We start from the raw sequence: 21,372 nt of genomic DNA on the forward strand, positions 1-21,372 counted from the left end.
TTCATAAATGAAAGGGATTGCCCCCTCCTCAATGCACTTTTGAAAAAGGTTCTGGCTCTAATTGAACGACCCTTGTGTTTAAGGTGTTATTCTTAAATAATTGCGACAAAACTTCGAACTTCAGCTTAAAGAGCGGGGTGTTGAAAAGAAGGCAGCCCCATAATATACAGAATAATTTATTTTCGTTTTAAGCTTTAGTGTTGCTCAAATCAAGTATTAATTGAAGAAAAATTAAAACCAAGTAGTTGCTGACGTCAAGCCATCCGCTTATTGTAGACAAAGCCAAGACAGATAGTCCAAGTGAGTGAGATGGCAAATCTGGCATAAGACCTTTTTAGGATTGTATGAAAAAAATGTAATTTCATTTTTTGATAAGTCTATCTATCATCCGTTCATACGTCATTTCTAGTGAAGAACTAAGCTACATAGTCATAGAACTAAGGAATGAAAGATTGGATTGATTTGAGTTGACGCGTGACAAAGAATGTACACTGGACTTGTATGCAAAATCTGGGACTGAATTTTGGTTGGACTTAAAGGCGGTGAACAAATGAAACCTAAACCTAATAGGCTTGGCCGCTCGGGGTCTAAACGTGGAATGCTGTGTCATAAATATTGACATATGACCAACAAGGACCGTTAATATAACACAGGACCGTTAATTTGTGTGGAATGACAGGTGTCCAAAGCCAAATTGGGCCCATCCATGTAGAATGTCAGGCAAGGCGAGAGATCCAATTCATAAACCCAGCACAAAAGGGCTTGTCTGCCTAGAGTGTTAGGTGAGTGAACCCATTTACAAGCTAAGACAGTTGTGCTAGCAAAAATTAATTAAAAATTGGTTGACCAGTATTTAGTTGACTGTTTGTGTTCGTATTTTGGGTTTAACTGTCTAAGCTTGTCACAAGCTCAGACAAATTTGCTAAGAAAAATACCCAGACAGTCAATAAAATGGCATTACGCCAGAGTGTCGATGAAAAATTGCCAAATAATTATTTTCAGTAGAAAAAAAATTATTTTTATTACCAATTTTGTTTCCAAAACTTTGTCGAAGTAGCGAAACAAATTCCAAAAATGGAACAAACGGCAATCAATTGACGGCACGCCACCGATAATTATTAGGTGGCGCACCACTAAAACATTTTTTGGTACGCTGCCAGCGCACTCCTGCAAAGTGTTATTGTGTCTGCCGCCACAAAATTATATTTCGGCACGACTTCAGGGTCTTCTGTCAACTAGGATGATAATCGTACTTCGCCAATTTTCAATCAGTACTTGTTATTTGAGTTACTTTTGTGTGCGATCATTTTTGCATAGCCTTTTACTAGGTTTCAGCTACCGCTGCAACCAAAATTAACGAAAAAAAAGATGCATTAAAGCATTTTCAGCTAAAAGTAACAATAACAGTGACGGCTTTCATTCCACTTCTTTTGTACTTTGGATTGTGGGTTTTGTGTGCAACCTCTTTTTTGTCTTCCGAAAAAAGACTAGTGACATCTAATTTTGAATCGACTTATGAGATTATTCGCTAGAAACATTTTTGACAGAAACTAGAATAAATCTTGGCTGATGCTATTTTTTAGGAAATTCTGTAATCATTTTATACTTTGTTTTAATTCAACATGTAAGTACTGTTTTAAAATCACTACTGCTTGATACACGGACTTTCAATAAGAAATGACCCTTACCAGCAAGCCTGAAGATGGGTGTCTAAAAGCTGAATTCTATGGGGAGGTGCTTACCTAGTCTAATTGGCACTTTTAATGCTGTATAAAAAAATCTAAAAACAAAAATAAGTCCGTTTCATTCAGCTAGGAGGGGGCTGGCGCTACCCCCTGCCCCCTGTATGGGTAGTCCTGAGCCTGAATAAGGGTAGGCGGTCAATATATACCAAATCATTATTGAGTTAGGACTAAAGTGAATACACCATTCGATGCCTTTTTTATGCTTATTATAAATATAATAATCATTTCGGTTGGAAATAAAATACAGCCCCCCCCCTATATCGGCAAATTCAGGTTTCGGTTAGGTATGGCCGCCATAGGGGGGGGGCTGAAAGTACTTACCGATTGAAATGCTTATTATATTCGTAGTCAGCATAAAAAAAGGCATCGAATGGTGTAGCCTATTCACTTTATTTGAAACTCAATAATATGATTTGGTATAGGCTATAGCCTATTGACCAGGTAGGCTACTAGTCTAGAAGAGCAGCCCTAATAACCTAGTTAAGGAGTAGACTAGGGTAAAAAAAACAGTATCTAATTGAGCAAAATTACATAAAACTAAAACCCTCACACATTTTGTTACCAAAGAAGAATTGTATATAGGCTAGGCTATCAGAGGAAAGGTTAAAATCTAAGCTATGCATCAATATGGTTAGCCTATTAGGCTATTAAAATTGTTGACAATCAAACACTTGAAATTAATAGTTTATTGACTTACCTACAAGGACTTCTATTTGGAAATACCAATGATCCTATTTTGATGTATATATCCTTTTAGTTTTTCAGTTTTATTCACATATTAACAGAAAGCTGGTTTTCTTCTAATTCTAAAAATGTAACTTTTATTCCTTGATATTTATTCTATAAATCACAGATATTATACATAATTACTTCTTTTCAATTGCTTGTGAAAACAGAGAACACATTTTTAATTTATTCTTTAAAATTATTGGTTAAAATTTGACCAAGAAGGCAGGTTCTTATTACTGTCCTCACATTGCATCATTATGTAGTAAAATAGGGATGGTCCAAAAACCCATTGCTATTTTTCCAGAATGCCAAAGAAAAGTGGTCTTTCCCAAAAGAGGTCTTTTACCAAGGGCTATGTTTCAAGAACACAATAGAAGACAGGCCTAAAATTGAAATAAATTTGGAGTTTTTGGTGATTGTTTGCTTATTTTAGTAATGTACTTGTATGCTAGCCTAGATCTAAGCTAGCCTTATGAATATTTTAACTTCACAAAATGTTGTTTAGGCTATTGACAGAAATTTGGCACAAGCCTAGGCCTAATTATTACTTTTTAAAAGTTAAATCTTTACTGGGTCTGGTAAATCCGTAGTTGCAAAGCTTCTTGCTATCTTGAAAAGTAGCCTATCCTAGTAGAGATAGGAATATAAAATATAATTTAATTAATTAAAATATAAAATGTAATACAATTTATAATTTAATAATATAATTTAGATAAGGAGAAAGTTAAGAAACCTTATTACCTTAAATCACACTGTCCAGCAATAAGGACAAGTCTTGTGAATGCTGGTCACTGATGATCATAACTCAACTTGTTAGGTGCATCCCATATTATGAGCCAAGGTTTCTTGCACCAGTCTTTGTCAACTGTAGACTTGAAGGCTACAACGCTGGGTGACATAATAGTATTCTGGCTGAGTTCCATAGGCTGACTACATGGTTAAAAAAGAGTTTGTTTTGCAGCCTGGTGTTAGTACATTTTGGATAAAGCTTCAAGGGGTGGCCTCTAGTACTTGGTGAACTGACTATCTGGAACAGGTTGGGGATCACACTCTGGTCACATATTAACTTGTATATCATTATTACATCTCCTTGCCTATGTCTATATGTCAGAGATGGTAGTTGGAGCTTATGTAATTAAGTAGAATATATAAGATGTTGAAATCCCTTTATGTATTTAGTTGCATGTCACTGCACTGATTGTAGAATTGACATATCACCCTTATTTACTGGAGTAGAAACACATATCCTAAATTCAAAATTTTGGTTAAATTGGTATTTAGGATATGTGGCCCTTTAAGAGCTTGGTGATCACAGCTGGAGATCTGCTGCAGAATGTTCTTTTTATTAAACCAAGAGTTTGGTTGGCACTGGCTACTACAGATTGCATGAAAATTAAACTTGAGCTTATCATCAACCAAGACCCCCAGATTTTTTTCATCATGACTATATATGAATGGTTGTTTTGAACCATTGCTGGATTTCATAAAATACTGGCACAGAGGGCTATTTGCTTCACAATGAATGACTCTGCATTTCTGAATATTAAATTTGAGCTGCAAGGATTTTGCCTACTTTGGCAATGCTTCAAGATCAGCCTGGATGGCTATGGCACTTTGAGGGTCATGGACAGAACCATTTATTTTGGAATCATCTGCATATAAGCAAATTTTATTCTCCATGATTGAAGGTGCATCATCAATGAAAATATTAAATAAAGTTGGACACAAAACTGTCCCTTGGGGTACTCCACTTTTTACATCTGCTGATTCTGAGAAGAAGATGGATCTTTTGTCTCCACATACTCTTACCATCTGCTTTCTATTGTAAGAAATTACATTATCCAGTTGACAACATCATCGTGGATGCCCATTGCACAAAGTTTACTGTTTTTTTCTCTTGTGGCAAGCTTTATCAAACATTCTGGCTAGATCCAGTAATAACATGTCCACAGGAGATCCCTTAACAATAAGTTTTTAAACATGCTTGTATATGTCAATGAGGTTAGTGTCAACTGATCAATTGGGACAAAAGCCATGTTTATTAGGTAATAGTAGACTATTAATATTTTAATGATACATAATGACTGAATTGATTATACCTTCAAGTAGTGTTGTAACTGGGAAAATTAGGTATTTTACTGTAATTGTATGGACCCCCATAAAATTGGTATTTACCCATTTTACAACACGTTTTGCAATTTTCAGAGTACAAAAGCACAAAAAGGCTTGCAGAAAAAGGATAGAATATGATTTGTTTTGTGTATATCTGTGTTCTGCAGTTTAAAAGGTTGTCTCTTTGATTTAGGTCACTTGTTATCAGAATAATAAAGTTTATTATAGTACAGGTAATTGTGATTGAAAAATGGTGAAATATTAATTTAAATAAAATTAAATTAACATTGGTTCAATGTACTGTTAAAGATAGAAAGGGCTACAAGCAGGGTTGACATATAACAAACAAGAGAAACAAATAGCTGAGAAAAATGAGGGTAATGTCAGACAGCAGACAAAAATGAAGCAAAAATGATAGAGGCAGATATTTTGTCAGGGACTTCTGCCTAGCCATCTTCAATGCTCAAAAAAAGAAGGAAACTAACCTTGTGATTCAGTTCTAACAAAGCAGAAGAAATACTGAATTAAAGAAACCAAATTACCAAGCCAGAATTAATGACAGACTATTTACCAATTAGATTGGGCAAGAATTCTCTGCTTAGTGAGTGACTTAGCTTGTCTACTACCCCAATTATCATTAAAAGTGTGGTATGATGATCTTAATTTAAGCTGAAGAAAAATTTTATTTGAATCCTTTAATTTTAAGTTATTGTAACTTGGGTTAATAGGAATATCTCCATTATCTCTATTTAAAGCAAGGTCTCTTTAATGAGACCTTGCTTTTATTAAGTGGACCTGCAAGGTCCATTAATGGATATTTTTTTTAAATTTCAATTGCCTCCCTAAAAGAATATGGGAGCCATTTGCTTCAGATATTAAAGTTGTCTGATCATAAATAACTACATCATTTGGATTTTCAACAATGTTGAGGACCAAAGCAGATTCAATATCCTCATTTCTATTTTAAATTCCAAATTAAAATTAGAACCTGTTTTTTTCTTGCTTAATTTTTCATTAAATTCCACATCTTTGAGAAATTCTGTATTCATGCTGTCTTTTCCCTGGGAGCTGGTATTTACCCTCCTCCTGGAAAATACCCACACAGAATATTCCCCCCTCCCCATGGAAAATTCTTTCCTATTTCTCCCTTTTTTAATTCTGGATTTTCTTTAGAAAGAAAATTGAAAATTCTACTCTCCTGTTGATGGGAGGGTGTAGGTAGTAATTAATATATGATCCTTAGTGCAATGTTTGGTAGATAAATCTTTCTTTTAAAACCCAGGCACCTACAATAAAGGACACTATAAGCAAAGTAAGCAAGCATAACACATCAAGGCAAATAAGCATAAGTACACAATAGCAGCTGGTGCACAACCACAAGCATAAAGCAAGGTATCACATAATGCTACATCCCCCTTCAGCTATTTCCAAGAGATGAGCTCCTTCTACCTCTAGGCTTGGAGACGCTAGGCTTACTCTGCTAACTGCCAATAACTTGGCAAATTATCACTCAATGCAGGACACAACTGAACACTACACCAGGAGATGCAAGGCTCACTCCCATCAGCTGCCAATGGGTTTTGGCAGACCTACACTAGACACAAGTGCTTCATTGTCACTTTATTATTTATTATAGGTTTAGTCTTTCTGGTGGCTTCACCACTCTGCCAGATCTTGTGGCCTGAGCAGCTGTTGCTTGTGCTTCAATTGTGCTAGACGGTTCACTTGCTGGCAGGTGGGGCTCAGCTATGGCCATACTGGGCTCAGTGGTGGTAGTCAGGAATCTGCAATGATCTGTGCAGATTCATGCTTGTGGCAGTGTCAGGCCAATCTGCAACCTGTCCCAGGTTTAGTGACCTTGCCACAGCCCAGGAGGGGTACTTCATGGCAGGTGTGAGTGGAGAGGCTGCTTTGATTAAGTGTCTTCAGTTGCAACAAAGGATTGTACCATCTTTAGTTCATAGGTAGTACAATCTAGGCTCATCTGCCTCTTTAATTATTTCCCCGCTTTTCCATGGTGCTTCCAGCTGTTTTCTGGAGAAGACCTGGTCACCTCCTCTGAATTTGGGATGTTCTCTAGCATGCCAGTCATGGTAAGATTTCTGTCTGTGTTGAGCCATCTCTCTGCTCACCAAGAATTTGGAAGTCTGTACCACTCTCTTTTCCAAGTGCTTTTCTGTGCATTGCAGTTTTGAGTGGAGCTGGTGGTTCATGAGCATTTGTGAGGGGGCAGCTATACCATCTGTTGGGGTGTTATGGTATTCAAGAATTCCAAGGTACAGGTCCAATCCATTTTCACTTGCCTTGGTCATGATGCTCTTGCAAGTCTGGATAGTCTTTTCCACTAATCCATTTGACTGGGGGTATATTGGACTTGAAATTTTTAATTCAAATCCCCAGTCTCTGGCAAACTCCTTGAATTTGTTTGACACAAGTTGTCTACCATTATTGGACATCATGACCTGGGGTATACCATGACAGGCAAAATGCAACTTCAGTTTCAATATGACTTCGGCAGATGTTAGTTCACACAACAGATCAGTTTCAAAAAAGCAGCTATGGTAGTCCACCACTAGGAGGTAGCTGGCTCCATGCAAGGTGAATATGTCACAGGCAACTTGTTGCCAGGGGGGAACTGAAACTGGTGAGTAGAATAGTGGCTCTACTCACCAGTTTCAGTTCCACCCTGGCAACAAGTTGCCTGTGTAGCAGCTGACAATCAGATTTTCTATGTCTGTGTTCAGTCAAGGTCAGTAAATGAGCATCCTGGCTCTCTGTTTAGTTTTCTCCACTCCTAGGTTGGACATGTGTAGCTGTTTTAACGTTTCGGTTCTCAGACATGCTGATACCACTATCCTGTCTCCCTTGAATATGATTTTGTCATTGATGCACAGTTCATGTCAGACTCCCCAAAATGGCAGTATGTGACTAGGACATAGCTTGCGGCAAGCTGGCCAGCCAGTTCTATAATTCGTCTGAGTGCAACTAGCTGGAGATCTTCTTTAGACTGGTTGCGGATTTCTTGCAGTTTTGGGCCATGTTCAGGACTTTCGTTTCTTTTTTTTGGGGGGGGGGCTTTAGAACAGGCATGGTCACCTGAACCAGAATCTAAGTCTGAAGAAGAGGAGCTTGATTTGCAAGCACATCCTGTTGAAGACAGTATTAATGACTGTGAAAGTCACTGAATGTTCTGCTATTATTATCCAGTGCTTAATTAATCAAAGTGTTACAAACTTTTTGTTTACTTGTATTTGGTACTTTTGTAAATAAATGAAAAATAATATGTATGTGATATGAGGAATGTGGCTGAATGCAGTTATTTAAATATGCAAGGCTGTTAGGGTTGCATCTCTTAGGTTTTACTGTAAGAAAAATGACTAATATGATTTTACTCTTAAATAAATGTAAATTTGATTTATTTATTTTTTTTTTTTTTTTTTTTTACAAAATGGATATCCAAAATAAGGTAATGTCCGATTGCTGAGAAATTACCCTAGGCACAAGATTACCAAAGGGATAAACTAGACAGTTAATTAAATGGATTAAACTCTAGATGAAGGGGAGTTACCTTTTTTAAGCCCAGGAAAATCAGAATCATTAAAAAATTTCATTAAAAGCTGTAAGTGATGCTTAAAAAGAAATGCTCAACTGGTCTTGTAGCTACAGGGCAACACTAAAACATCAATTTTACCATTTATTTCATATGGAGTTACTTATTTTATCTTGTTTTACCAAATTTACTTATTGAGTTTTTTTATGGTAATTTTGCAATGCTACTTTCAAATAGTTTCCCAATTGCTGATGCAAGATTAATTGGTCAATAATTGTTAGCTTCATTTCTATAGCCTCCGTTTGTACAGGCATGATGTAAGCATCCTTCCAATCTTACAGAATATATTTAGTACTTAGGGGCTTTTGGTAAGTAGAGTGAGAGGATGCAACAAAACTGCACATGTCTTGTGTACTAGCCAGGGTGTACTCCATCTGGTCCTATAGATTTATTTGGGTTAATCTTCTTTAATTGGGTTTCTACATCAGTTTTGTTATATTAGTGGGCACCATGCCATACCTTGGGGGAACTGGAAATGGAGTATTATCAAGGGCAGTCAATACCTAGATGAACTGCTTATTTAATGTATTGGTAATCACTCTTTTGTCACAGATTTTTGTGCCATATTGTAGAAGTTGGGTAACAGAATGCCTACCAGGGTTACCAGATGATGCAGACCTCCAGCATTTCTTGAGGTTAGATTTCGTTGTGGCTGCTACTGATTTCTCAAATTTATTGGTAATTTTTATTGTAAGACTGCAGTTGGTTACGTGCCTGTTTGTATTTTGTGTAATAATTCACCTGGTTGTGATTCTTTATGTACAGCTTCCAGTATTTGGTTTTTCTGTCCCTGGCCTTTTTTATTTCTTTTTTAATACATGGGAGGGTTTTCAGTCTCCTTTTCTAATTTACAGAAGTCAGATTTTTAAAAATTCCCAATAATATTCTTTTCATAGTTGACCCTGACTCTTCTGCATCCATAAAATAAAAAACCAATCACATTAATAGAATATTCAGATAACCAGGAAACAAACTTACCTCTGGCTCTGGAATCAGAATTTCATCCTGAATCCAAATATGATAGTCATTTCCATCCAAATCCTTTCTAACCTTACCTAAGTACATAGCCCATATTATATATTTCTAATGCATTTATTGATTCTCAATTTTGTCACTGTCAACTTAATTTATGGGTAAACTAGTTATGGTACTTGTTAAATATCCTGACCAGACTCAAGAAGTGAAGTTAGGTCATAATGAATTGTGACCTAAACATAATGCTTCATCATAATGAAATATACTAGAATATGATAACATTAGTAACAAAATTATGGAAACTACAATAGAGAATTCGGAAAGCAGGTCACCAAGAATGCATTATATTAAATGCCTAACCTATCTGAATATTTTGTTAATATAAAGCTATACCAGGAGGTAAATACATCTCTTGAAGGCTTGTTTTTATGCTTTGTCCAAATTCTATAGTAGCTTCTTGTGTAAGTTCTATTTTTTTTAGCTCTTAACAGCCCATAGTAACCAAAAGTTCAAAAATTTGTTTTTAGAAATAACTACCTAGTAAACAAAAATTGCCACTTTTAGCTGATCCAGGAATGGAATCTGTTTTTATAAACCTTAAATTACCAAGGACATTAAAAGCCAAATCTTTTAATTGATAACTAGAAACTTATGCAACCATACACATTTCAAAACATTTGAAAAAAGCGGGAACTCAATTTTTAATTCAGTTTTTTACACTCACAGGTGAAAATAAAGAACATCACATAAAAATATGCAGAAAACGAGCAACATCTTGTTGACAAATAGAAATTGGAAAAAAGTGTATGTGTTGTAGAATAGCTAAAATCTAAGCTATGCATTAATCATTTATTGTTAAAATTATTCAACACTTCAAATCATTAGTTGTTGACTTACCTAAAACAACCTCCTTTTAGGATGACCAATCAAGCCATTTTGTTGTTTTTATCCCTTCAAAATATTTGCTCCAAAAGTGTCACTTTTATTACTTAACTTGTGTCACATAAAGGACAAATTTTTAAATTAATTATTTTGATTCAAAAACAGGAAAAAATACAGACATGATACATCCAACTATAACAATTTCTTGTACCTGATATTACTGTAAAACTGGAAGCACTACACTGAATTCAACAACTACTAGTTGTAGCTCTTTAAACTTAGAGAGTAAAGAAGTATAAGCATTGGCAGGGAGACATGGCACCTCAGTAAGTTGCTTTATCACAAGCATAGGCACAAAAGTGTTGCTACTGTCAAGAGATCTTAGCAGAGAAATAATGTCACTAAAATGACTAGAAAGTGCATTGTTCCCCTTACATACTGGGCAATCCCATTCAGGTCCACTTATTTGCCACAGTAAACTTTTAGCTTTTTTGACAATGTTCACGTCAAAAAAACTCCCATACCATGTCTTTTGATAATATCCTCCTCAATTTCGCGTAGCAAATTGCTTTGAATAAAATTCCGCACTAGAGAATATACAAGTTCAGGCGTTTCGTCAGTGCTTTTCATGGCTATCGTAATCGCCACACAAATTAAAAAGTCAATGTATTATTTCAAGAAAAAACACTGAATTAATGAATATTGAAATATAGGTCAAATTAAAAGCAAACTAGATTCAATTCATAATCCTCTTAAAGGTAACTCAGGTCAGCAACTCACTTGGAATAAACTATGACCTCACCGAAATAAATCCAGACAGGCAATAATATCCAATACAATTTTGGCGTTACCTCATTGAACTCTGAATGTAAACTGTAATGTAATTGATGTAATGTTGTATTTTTATTGGAATAAATTGTATTGAATGTTTCAAACCCCTACATTATGTATTAGAAAAAAGAAAACAGTACAAATCTCTAGATACTTCAAAATATTAAAAAAAAACTGTGCTTATTAATATATTTATTTTTTCCCAAAATCATAAGGATTCAGTTCCAAAGAAATCAGTGCTATGTATTTTAGAAGTAAGTTTTAGAAAATAATCAGATATACAATTTGTTTTGTTTCACTACAAAAATATAAAAATTTGTGTTTTTTTTATCAAATGCAAGTTATATTTCTTATGATATTAATTTTTTCTTAATTTCTAGTTTAATTACCACAATACCAAATGTAAGTTATATTTTTTTTCAGCAGCAGCAGCAGCAGAGCATCTTGGGAAATAAAACTTAGAAGATTATATAATTAATAAAACTGTTCAGAGGTCACAGTTAGCAATGTAAAAGACAAATATGTCAACTGAAGCAAATACTCAAATAATTGAAACATTTGGGAGGCTATTAGGTTGCAAATTTGAAATCTTTTTGCAAAATTGGAAAATATTGAACAGTCATTCTAGATTTGTCCCAGTTAAAGATAGGAATAGGACTACAATATGTTACAAGGAAAGAGTTAAAGAGAGAGGGACAAAACATTTTGAAAATGCACTGAACCATGATAAAGTTGCTGGAAAATATATAGAAAAGAATTAAGTAGTATGTGAGACTTAGTAAGTGAGGGAAGATTCATTTTGTGAAGATGGATTAGTGACAGTACTAAAATGATTAAAAAAAATCAGGTGCTGATAGTGTGCTAAATGAGTTTGTTTAGGGGTTGTGAAGTTAGAGATAAATTATTGAAGATTACAAATATGATTTTCGAAAAACCTGTAATCTAAGGAAACATTAATTAAACTACTACTAACAACTCACCACAGCACCAAACCACGTGAGGCCAACACAGCTACGCACGCTCCTCTTCCATCCCAATTTATTAAAAGCCTCCCTTTTTACACCCTCCCAGGAAGTTCCCATTTCCTTTAAATCTTTCTTTATGACGTCCTCCCATCCCAGATAAGGACAACCTGCTTTCCGTTTAGCCCTAGACGGTTGGCTGAAAAGGACAATATTTGGCAATTTGTCATCCTTCATTCACACAACGTGCCCTAGCCACCTCAACCTTTCTTTCATTATAGCCCTATAGCCCTTGAGAGCAGTATTGAACCACATTTTTCGTACAGCCTATTGTTTGAAATTTGGTCACTCATCTGGGTACCCAGAACAATCCATAAGCAATCTCTCAGGAAAACATCAAGCAAATCTTTATCCGCTTTTCAGAACGCCAGTGCTTCAGAGCCATATTTGACCATCGTCATCACTGCAGCTTCTAATATTCTAATCTTGGTTTGCAGACTTATCTTCATATTTTTTCAAACTTTTTTTTAACTATGAACACCCTGAGCCTTGGCTATTCTACTTTTAAAATCTTCACTGCTCCCATTATCTTTACTAATAATACTACCAAGGTAATGAAGCTGCCCACCTGATCAATCTTTTTGTTACCCGATGTCACCTTTTCATCTTCACTTATTCCTAGCCTTAGTGACTTAGTCTTCTAAACATTAATTTTCAAACCTATTCTAGCACCCTGAACTCGCAAAACCTCTAAAGGTTCATTCATTTTGCTCACACTTTCATCTAGCATGCTTAAATCATCAGCATAATCGAAGTCCAGTGGACTTTTTCCTCCCCATTTGATTCTGTAGTCTCCCATTGCCTTTCCTATGCTCCTTAAGACAAAGTCCACCAAAATAATCCATGTAAAGGGGGATAGAACACAACCCTGCTTAACTCTTGATTTAATACAAAAGCAGCAGCTAACCTCATTTCCTACCTTAACCGCAGCAGTGGTATTCTCGTACATAGCACTAATCACTTTAATGTATTTATCTGGTATACTATACAAGGATCGAACCTTTACTAAAGCTCTTCTTTCAACAGAATCGAACAATTGCTCATAATCTATAAAACTGAGAACCAAAGGTGTTTGACCACTCTGGCACTTCTTAATGATTAACCCAAGAGTGAAAATTTGGTTGACACATCATCTAACTTTTCTAAAACAGCACTGTTCTTCTCTTAAAACTTTGTCTACAGCATCTCTCAGTCTAAAAAGTATCACATTACTAAGTAATTTGCTACCTAAAGAGACCAATGCCTCAAATAATTACCATACTCACTTTTATTATCTTTCTTATAAAGTGGCTTAATTAAGGTTTTCCTAAAATCTTTAGGTACTTCCCCTTTTTCAAAAATCATATTCATAATCTCCAGTAACTTATATCTAACCTCAGAACCACCATATTTAAAAAACTCATTTACCACCCTATCAGCACCTGGAGCCTTATTATTTTTTAATCCTTTTAGTATTGTTCCTAATTCTTCCTCACAAAACAGATCTTCCTTCACATCCAAAGAATCACAATCATTTTATTTCTCTTCTACATCTTTTCTTACAACTCTATCTTGGTTTAGCACATTCTCAAAATTTTCTGCCCACTCTCTTTAACTCTTTCCTTATTGTTAATTGTGGCACCATTCTTATCTTTAAGTGGGCCAAGTCCAGATTGACTACTCTCTCTCAATTTATTAACATGCCAGTAAAATATTTTACTAATAGGCTGTTTAGCTGCATCTTCCAGATCCTCGGCAATTTTATCCATGGCCTCCACTTCACACCTCCTTAGTCATATTTTAATGCTTTCTGCACTTTCTTTACGTTCCTTTTGTTTCATATGATCTATCACTAAGATAATTCTTGTACAAGGCCCTTCTCCTTTCTGTTAAACATAAAGCTTTTTCCTTGATATTGTTAGCTGTAGTCCTAGCTTTCCTTCAGCAACTGCACAGATTATTTTTCTAAGATTATTCCAACCATCCTCCACATTGCCAAATTTTTAACTCTCAAGTTTAGTATTCAACTGTTCCTGGAAAGCTTCTCTCAAAGTCTCATCCTGGATTCTACCTACATCATAACTTCCCAGAAGGTAGTTACCCTTCCAAAATTTCCGCTTTAAATTAACCCTAGACACTACTAGATGCTGATCATTACTTTTAACATTAATAACAGCCCTCCTATATACCCTAGTATCTTGTATTGATCCTGCCAGTCTTTGGTTTACTATAACAATCAATAAGGTTTGCTGTCTTACTATCACATAAATACCATGTTAACTTATGAGTCATTTTATGACCAAAAAACATATTGGTTATAATTAGATTGTTATACCTACAAAATTGCAAAAGTCTGGATCCATTACTGTTTTCTTTTCCTACAACAAATTTACCTAGGCTAGGATACCATCTTTCCCTATTCCTACCAACATGGGCATTAAATATCCAAGTAAAAACATCAAATTTCTACCTGGGACACTGTCTAATTGCTCCTGTAACTGCAAGCAAAATTCATCTGAGTCACTAGTTAGTTCTCCATCAGTTCATCTCCATCAGTTAGTTCTACAGGGGCATATACTACTATAACTGATACCCTGATTTTTTTAGTCATATAATAAGCAATTAGTATTCTATTATTAATACCTGCCCAGCCTAAACAAGACTTAGCAACTTCCTTATTCATCATGAGCCCTATTCCCTGCTTATGTACCCCATCCTTCCTACCTGAGTAAACAAATTCTATATCACCTAACTTCATGGCTCCTACTCCTGGGATACAAGTTTCTGAAACTCCTAAGAAGTCCTGTTCGAATGATTTGAATTTGTCAGTCAAAATGTCAATACAATAGTCATTTTTTTAACGTTGTTACATTCTAAGCTTCAATTTTCATGTTCTTTAAACCATTGAAATTATTTTGGCCTCAGGAAAAGCAATGATCCCAGATACCAGTTTAGGATGGGGATCACATATCTTCTCAATTCTACGCCAAAGTACTTAAGCTGGCTTAGAGCTGGACAGCAAGAAGTCCCTGGGATCTCCAGTATGAATGGAGGTTTTGTGCAATCGTGGGCCCATCTTGGTCACAGCATGATTTTCAGCACTTGGCAATGCTCTTCTATCAAGAAGAGTTGAAATCCTGCACAGACAATCTCAAGTCTATTACCTCCAACTCATTAAATATTCATGCCTACAAATATTATGCTACTATGGGGAGCAGCCCATAGTAGATTAATTAGCTAGGAAGAGATTTTTCAGCCCAAAGATGCCCATCAAAATAGATTAAGCCCAGAAGAATTATCCATTAATCAGAATCCCATGCAAATGCAGTGTTGTTTACTAGGCTGTATTTTCCTCAAGGTGCGCCACTCCTCAAGTGGGAATAGAGTTGACTGCAAGGTCCTCAGTCTTGCAGGTACCCCAAAAGGGTAAAGGCAGCCCTTTGCAGTCATCAGACCCTTTTAGTCCTTAGCATAAAATTCTTGTTTAGGGGTTTCTTACTATCTTGATAAGTAGTAGAGCAAGGTAAATGAAACTCCAGAATGACTCTATGCTCAAAAAACTCCTCTTTGAAGGTATAGCCAAGCTACTATTTCTGCCCTTTTCATATTTCTATGGCTTAGAAGAGTGTATACATGACAGGTATATGACCTATCAAGATTCTGAAAAAAACATTTTACCCTAATTTTGCATTTCCAATTTTTTTTATTATTAGCTTAAGCTTTTGAAAATGTATTTCCTGTTATTTTTGTAGAATTTTGAGCTGTGTCAAAAGTTTTTTCCAGATAAAAAAAAAATTATATGTAGATCCTTAAAACCCTATAAATAAGGATTGACTAAAGACTTTTCTTGTGCCTTGATGTCCACTTGATGTCTTGATGTCTTAATACAAATGTTATAAAAGGTCATCAAAGGTCAATGCCCTAAGGTGGGAGGAGGATTGGGCATATTTGCTTCACAATAAATTCCAAAGAGATCACCAATGCCCTAAATCAGTGTTGCCAGTGTGGTACAATTGTACTGTTTTTGGTACAATTTAGGTACTGTCTGTTCTGATGGTAAAAATTATCCTCTTGCAGCACAATTTTAATTAGAAAACTGGTACAGTTTACTTCAAAGCATTGGTAATAATATTCTAAATGCATTCCTGAAAGTTTCATTCACTTTGGTCCACTATATTCCAAGGTAGTAAAAAACTCCTAAACTAGAATTTTACCATATATTTCTTAAATTTAGGAAAAGAACTTTTGATACAGCTTAAAATTCGACTGAAATAATAGGAATTACCAATTCAAAAACTAAGCTAGTCAATGAAAAAAAAAATTGATAGCCCAAATTAAAAGTAAAATGCGTTATGTCAAAACTTAAATAGGTATATATCTATCACATATGCAATCTACTAAGCCCCAAAATAAGAAAAGGGCAGAGATAGTAGCATGATGACGCCTTCACGGGATATCAGCTATTTGGTGAATGTATACGTATTGATATAATTTCGCAAGGAAGAAAGTGAATAATGCAAATCATTTGATGCCTTTTTTTATTCTCTCTCTAAATTCCATGATTACTTCTGGTGCACATTCCATTCTCAGCCCTAACTGGGGCCTGAAAGGTAACTTATTACCTAGGTTATAGTTTTTAGACTATGATATAAAGTTAAAAATTAGTTAAATCTGATTAGAAGTAAGAATAAATTTTTAAACAAAGTTTTAAACAAGTATTTATGATGTTCCAGTGTCCTGTTAGCAACCAAAATTAAAAATAAAAATGGAAAAAGAGTTATTTCAGTGCTACCCATGGAAAAATGTGATTTTTCTTGTTGTTCAAGGTGGGGATGCGATATATTTCCTATTTAGGGCTTTCAACAATGGTGATCCCAATATTGTCCTTTTTTCTGCTGTGATGGCTTCTTTGGAAGGTTTTGGGCTCCTTTCAAAAACCGTTTACAAATGTGTTTTCAAAATAACCTTTTATTATTAAATTACCAAGGCAAAAACATATTTTTTTGTCACATGGCTTCATCTTAGGTCTATAAATACCTGAAAACCAGGATTTTCTATGACTTTTCTTTTGGTTGCTGCAAAACATTAAAGGTTAGAATTCATTTTAAAGTTTCACAGTGTTTCTAAACCAAACCATAGAAAATAATATATGGAAACTATTTTGGTAAATCCAATAAAACTTTTTGAACTTAAATATTCTAAAATATTGCAGGAACCCACAAATAATCATCTAAAGAAGACATGTCCTGTGTTTTATGTTGCTCATTATTCCATGTCTACATGGGGCTAGTTTAATTGCCTATCTTCAAGCCAAACAGGTTAGCCTAGGGTGATAAATAAAATCCTGCTTGTTATAGTTGGATGTATCATGTCTGTATTTTTTCATGTTTTTGAATCAAAATAATTAATTTAAAAATTTGTACTTTATGTGACACAAGTTAAGTAATAAAAGTGACACTTTTGCAGCAAATATTTAGAAGGGATAAAAACAACAAAATGGCTTGATTGGTCATCCTAAAAGGAGGTTCTTTTAGGTAAGTCAACAACTAATGATTTGAAGTGTTGAATAATTTTAACAATAAATGATTAATGCATAGCTTAGATTTTAGCTATTCTACAACACATACACTTTTTTCCAATTTCTATTTGTCAACAAGATGTTGCTCGTTTTCCGCATATGTTTATGTATGTTCTTTATTTTTCACCTGTGAGTGTAAAAAACTGAATTAAAAATTGAAGAATTTGTCATTAAAATTGAGTTCACACTTTTTTCAAATGTTTTAAAATGTGTATGGTTGCATAAGTTTCTAGTTATCAATTAAAAGATTTGGCTTTTAATGTCCTTGGTAATTTAAGATTTATAAAAATAGATACCATTCCTGGATCAGCTAAAAGTAGCAATTTTTTTTCACTAGGTAGTTATTTCTAAAAACAAATTTTTGAACTTTTGGTTACTATGGGCTGTTAAGAGCTAAAAAAATGGAACTTACACTAGAAGCTACTATTGAATTTGGAAGAAGCATTAAAACAAGCCATCAAGAGATGTATTTACCTCCTGGTATAGCTTTATATTAACAGAATATTCAGATAGGTTAGGCATCTAATATAATGCATTCTGGGTGACCTGCTTTCCAAATTCTCTATTGTAGTTTCCATAATCTTGTTACTAATGTTATCATATTCTAGTATATTTCATTATGATGAAGCATTATGTTTAGATCACAATTCATTATGACCCAACTTCACTTCTTGAGTCTGGTCAGCATATTTAACAAGTACCATAACTAGTTTACCCATAAATTAAGTTGACAGTGACAAAATTGAGAATCAATAAATGCATTAGAAATATATAATATGGGCTATGTACTTAGGTAAGGTTAGAAAGGATTTGGATGGAAATGACTATCATATTTGGATTCAGGATGAAATTCTGATTCCAGAGGTATGTTCGTTTCCTGGTTATCTGAATATTCTATTAATGTGATTGGTTTTTTATTGTATGGAGGTAGAAGAGTCAGGGTCAACTATGAAAAGAATATTATTGGGAGCTTTTAAAAATCTGTCTTCTGTAAATTAGAAAAGGAGGCTGAAAACCCTCCCATGTATTAAAAAAGAAATAAAAAAGGCCAGGGACAAAAAAACCAAATACTGGAATCTGTACATAAAGAATCACAACCAGGTGGATTATTACACAAAATACAAACAGGGATGTAACCAACTGCAAAGTCTTACTAGAAAAATGACAAAAAAATTTGAGAAATCTGTACCAGCCACAATGAAATCTAACCCCAAGAAATTCTGGAGGTCTGCATCATCTGGTAACCCTGGTAGGCATTCTGTTACCCAACTTCTACTATACGGCACAAAAATCTGTGACCCAAGAGAGATTACCAATGCATTAAATAAGCAGTTCATCTATATATTGACTGCCCTTGATAATACTCCAATTCCAGTTACCCCAAGGTATGGCATGGTGCTCACTAATATAACAAAACTGATGTAGATACCCAATTAAAGAAGATTAACTCAAATAAATCTACAGGGCCAGATGGAAAACACCCTGGCTAGCACACAAGACATGTGCAGTTTTGTTGCATCCTCTCACTCTACTTACCAAAAGCCCCTAAGTACTATATATATTCTGTAAGATTGGAAGGATGCTTACATCATGCCTGTACAAACGGGGGCTATAGAAATGAAGCTAACAATTATTGACCAATTAATCTTACATCAGCAATTGGGAAACTATTTGAAAGTAGCATTGCAAAATTACCATAAAAAAACTCAATAAGTAAATTTGGTAAAACAAGATAAAATAAGTAACTCCATATGAAATAAATGGTAAAATTGATGTTTTAGTGTTGCCCTGTAGCTACAAGACCAGATGAGCATTTCCTTTTAAGTACCATTTTCAACTTTTAGTTGGGTTTTATAATGATTCCTATTTTCCTAGGCTTACTAAAGGTAATGCTTGATTATCATGAGTTTCAACAATTTTAATAATAGTATAGTTTATCCCTTTGGTAATCTTGTTGCTAGGGTAATTTCTCAGCAATCGGACATTACCTTATTTTGGATATCCATTTTGTAAAAAAAAAAAAAAAAAAAAAAAATCAAATTTACATTTATAAAATCATATTAGTCATTTTTCTTACAGTAAAACCTAAGAGATGTAACCCTAACAGCCTTGCATATTTAAATAACTGCATTCAGCCACATTCCTCATATCATATACATATTATTTTTCATTTATTTATAAAAGTACCAAATACAAATAAACAAAAAGTTTGTTTAACTAACACTTTGATTAACTAGGCACTGGATAATAATAGCAGAACATTCAGTGACTTTCACAGTCATTAAGACTGTCTTCAACAGGATATGCTTGCAAATCAAGCTCCTCTACTTCAGACTTAAATTCTGGTTCAGGGGACCGTGCCTGTTCTAAAGTCCCCCCCCCCAAAAAAAAAGAAACGAAAGTCCTGAACATGGCCCAAAACTGCAAGAAATCCGCAACCAGTCTAAAGAAGACCCCCAGCTGGTTGCACTCCGACAAATTATAGAAACTTGCCAGCCAGCTTGCTGCAAACTATGTCCTAGTCACATACTGCCATTTTAGGGAGTCTGACACGAACTGTGCATCAATGACGAAGTCATATTCAAGGGAGACGGTTTATAGAAGTCCTTGATTGGTTCTAACTTTAGAGAGGGATATTTTTTTTATTCCCCCTGTGTGATAATGTTAATTTAATTGGTAAATTTTGGTTTTATATTCAGCAGCCCTAGAGAAAAAAAAATCAAGTATAAAAATATATATTTATGAAAACTTTAATGTATTTTTAGGCCACTGTGCTTAAGATTGAAAGATTTTCAATCCCTCAGAGATGAACGTCCTTTGCCCCCAAAAGTTTTGAACAAATTTTTTCAGTTGAGATTTCTTACCATAAAAGGAATACACCATTCCAACTGTAGAAAATGAATAAAAATACAGAGTCTTCCTGTAGTATAATATTAATCACAATATTTTCCTTAAAAGTAGAAAGACACAAACCTGATGGGCATAAGACTTTAAGCAAGACTTTAACAGACAAACATACACGCAGCTCCATGCCTTGGGAGAGGGTGTGTCAAGACATTTTTCAACATTAAGGGTTAAATAACTAAAAAAGTTTCTTTTAGCATAATTCCCAAAACAATCCTTTTGAATAGTCTGGGAAGGGTGTTTCTGCCTACAAGCAGTGGCGTAGCTTTGTCAAAATCCTAGAGGGAGAAAACTTGGAGCCAATTTTCCCAAATCAAGTGAAAATGAAAGTGAAAACTGAAAAGTGAACCATATAATACCATAAAGGCAAAGATATACTAAAGAAAACTGACCTACTTCTCTGGATACTTGAATTATGCAGGCTTATTTAGTTTTGACAAGAATTTTTGCAGAAACTAAACTTCATTTCGGGGGGGGGGAGCAAACTGAGGTATGGGGGGACAAACTTGGGTCGAGGGGACAGTTGCCCCCCTGCCCCATACTAAATTACGCCCCTGCCTGCAAGTATATTAATATAGGTGTGTGTAACTAAGCCCAATGTAACTGTTCTTCATTTAATTGAACTCTTGTTCAAATGAATCCTATTCAACTGAACCCCCACGCTACTCAACCCCATTTAACTGAACTTCCATTTCACTAGACCTCCATGCAACAAAACCCTGCTTAACTGAACCCTTGTTCAACTGAATTCCCATGCAACTCAACCCTGTTTAATTGAACCTATTTAACTTAACCCACATTTAAATAGTCATGTTAGATTCAACCAAAACTAAGGCCTAAGAATAAGTTTTACCTAACACTGATTAGAAGTGAAAACTGAAAAATGATCCATATCAAACAGTTCGTGGTAACGAACTGTAAGTAAGGAGCGACCCGGCTCAATGGTAACTGAAACTCTAGAAAACGGGTTTTTGATACCAATAGATATATCAAAAGAATCAGATT

The 21,372-nt window shown here is 34.9% G+C and overlaps 1 protein-coding gene across 1 annotated transcript in view; it reads left to right on the forward strand.

Annotated features, from left to right (window-relative positions):
- Positions 1 to 1,525: 1,525 nt before the first annotated feature.
- LOC148945118 (translation initiation factor eIF2B subunit delta-like) overlaps positions 1,526 to 21,372 on the forward strand; it is a 77,901-nt gene continuing 58,054 nt past the window's right edge. The window contains exon 1 of the mRNA XM_089099257.1: positions 1,526 to 1,624. Coding sequence (XP_088955383.1) covers positions 1,623 to 1,624 — 2 coding nt within the window. The 5' untranslated portion in view covers positions 1,526 to 1,622. The remainder of the gene's footprint in view (positions 1,625 to 21,372) is intronic.

This window comes from Artemia sp. Qi Xiang Cuo, chromosome 13 (genome assembly GCF_049724085.1).
Source record: "Artemia sp. Qi Xiang Cuo chromosome 13, ASM4972408v1, whole genome shotgun sequence".
Lineage (NCBI taxonomy): Eukaryota > Metazoa > Arthropoda > Branchiopoda > Anostraca > Artemiidae > Artemia > Artemia sp. Qi Xiang Cuo.